The sequence below is a fragment of the Hyaena hyaena genome, unplaced genomic scaffold, assembly GCF_003009895.1.
Source record: "Hyaena hyaena isolate Hyena2069 unplaced genomic scaffold, ASM300989v1 scaffold_2956, whole genome shotgun sequence".
Taxonomy (NCBI): Eukaryota; Metazoa; Chordata; class Mammalia; order Carnivora; family Hyaenidae; genus Hyaena; species Hyaena hyaena.
The window spans coordinates 1-2,633 of record NW_024083604.1 but is presented as its reverse complement, the minus strand read 5'-3'; the positions used below and the strand labels follow the sequence as shown (position 1 = coordinate 2,633).

The window sequence follows — 2,633 nt, the reverse complement described above, 5'->3', positions numbered from 1 at the left end:
ACAAAATGTACATTCAAGGTGTACTTCTAATGATGCTAACAGATACAAAGATGTCCAAATAGAAAGTCAAGTGTGTGTTTCACGAAGTATTTGAGAATAATACATTTCGCTTTGAGGACATTCACTCCATGGAGTAGGGAAGGTATGTTTATATTTAGGTACATCATTATCCATGATTAATTCAGATATAATCAACAGCATATGGTAGACTCAAGAACTGTTCGAGTCAAAAGTTCACAACAGTGTAGATATAAAACATTTTTGTCTAATTAAGGCTGTCTAGCATATACCAGCAAAGGTAGTTGCTATAACTCATCTAATAGATATGTCATATTAGGGAAGATGTCTCAAGCTAGAGGCATCCAAATAATGAGAAGTATAAATTTTTGACAATCATTTTAGAAAAGGTAAAACAGTGTCCCGTTCAGGTGCAACATGTTTTATACTATGAGTCTGGTTATTTATCTCCATATGTTCATTAAGCAAGATGGTTAGAAGAAATGGTCAAAGGAAAAATTATTTATACCCTTGAAGAATTCTATCTTACAAAAATCTTAATGTGGGAAAATGTAATCACATGCCCTTGTGCCAAAGAAGCTTTGTGAGGGTGTTAAAACCTCTAAGGGCCATGGCTGTGGAGAGGACTTCTTCATTTTTGCAAAGTTAAAGTTCAGAAATGATCGTCTATTTTTTTTGATCAGCACAAAAGGACTGATTGTTGGATAACAAGAGGAGAGAAAATTAGTAATATTTTCCAATCTTTGTACATCATGTCTATAAATTATGTAAATGGTAAGGCAACTGTTGGTCCAGTAAAAAAAAACAAAGCAGCTCACCAGTGCCAGGATTGTATGGGTGGCTTTGATTTCAGGAGAGACTCTTGGGCAGAGGCTGGTCCTACGGACATGTTGGACTGTCTTGTGGTGTATGAAGAGGAACTTTACCATGTATGCACTGGTCCAGATCATGAGACAAATGCAGAGAATATCTCGTAAGACCATGCCCCCTAGAAAAGCAGCCTCCTGAAGTTTATCAGGTTCTTTTCCACTACAGTATGTCAGAGAATACACTTGTCCAACTTCAGTGATATTGTAGGGGCCCACTGCAGTTATGAGGACACGAATGTAGATCAGCATGTTGGTGATCCAGAAAGAAAAGAAAGCAGGAAAAATGCACGTAGAGACTTTGGGTTTGAGCCATGCCCACCTCGAGTTTCCGGGAGTGATAATTATGGCCTGAGAAATACTCAGGAAAGATGTGGTGCAGAGGGAAACACCCCGTGTGACTCTATATATGTACAACACTGCCTTACAACCAATGTCATCCAGAAAATTTCTGACTCCAAAGGCATTTATTATTTCCGGAATCGTACTGGAAACAAGTGTCATGATATTAGCTAAAGTTAAATGGGTGCATATCAAATCGATAGGCTTTTTCATTTGGGGCCGAAATAAAGTGTTGATATTTAACACGAGTAATAATGTGTTTCCGATAAAACCAATCCCAAATTGAGAGAGAAAAAATATTCCCAATATAATATCACTTGAAACTATTATATTCATGGCCTCTTTTACACTGGATAGACTCAACAGCCTAAAAAGAGGCACAAAATGATCTGCAAGCTGGAAAGAAATAGCAGGGCTCTATGGAGAGCCCATGAGGTATGACCACTCTTGGCAGTAGGTTGTGCAAACTCTCTGTAACAACATTCAGGAAATTAAGAGTTAGTTCTAGAGGCATATGTCAAGGATTACGGATGTCCTGTCTGGGGAGTATTCGGTTAGAGCCAAAACATGACTTATTTATAAAAACATTACTCTAATTCTGAGAAATAAACTGACTATCCTGAAGGATAATTTTTTGTTCATGAGAAAAACAATATTTCAGACTTATGGAGATTTTATTTAAGTTCTGGGTATGTATTCTGAATTTCATTTGATAATTTTTAAAGTCTTCAACCTTCTGTCATATACAAAGGTTGTCAATTACTAAGGTATTTTAATATTTATTATTACATTTCTATCATATGTAACACACACTATTGTTATCATTATTCACCAGAAGAACTCCATCCCTAGAGTTGCACATGACCAGTTGGCTCTGTAAATTCCTTTTCCTGACCCCTTCAACATACTTCCACAAGTCCAAGACCTTTCCAGTGCACATGATGAATATCAGATCAGCTCATGAGTCCGTTCATTGCATCTGCCATCTCTGTCCTGAAAATTCACTTCTTGTCTTTGGTCTTGATGCGGAAGTCACTGTTTTGTTCTTGATCTGGAAGTCACTGCTTGCCTAGCATCTCTCTCAAGTAGTGCGATCCTTCTCTCCCCTGTGTCCTATATCACTAGTCCTGTAAGTGAGAATGCTTTCTTTGATCCCAGGCATATTCAGATAAGTCTACATTATTGCAGCTTTGGAACATTTGTCATCATTCTTTGTGGAAGTAATCTACTGACCCAAGTCACTCCACTTAGTAGCTACGGACTCATTGTGACTCTTCCCAACTCAAATTCTGTCATGTTCTTGGATATTTAGTTCCCATACAGATGATCCGTGCAATATTCCTAGCTTCTCATATTTGTGACCTCTCTTCCAACACTCTTACCACCTCCAACCTCATCCACTCTTTC

At 37.9% G+C, this 2,633-nt stretch overlaps 1 protein-coding gene across 1 annotated transcript; it reads right to left on the bottom strand.

The window, feature by feature from the left end:
* Positions 1 to 554: 554 nt before the first annotated feature.
* LOC120227721 (vomeronasal type-1 receptor 4-like) lies at positions 555 to 1,562 on the bottom strand. The gene has a single exon (XM_039225771.1). The coding sequence runs from the start codon at positions 1,560 to 1,562 to the stop codon at positions 555 to 557; it is 1,008 nt and encodes a 335-aa protein (XP_039081702.1).
* Between the last annotated feature and the right edge of the window lie 1,071 nt (positions 1,563 to 2,633).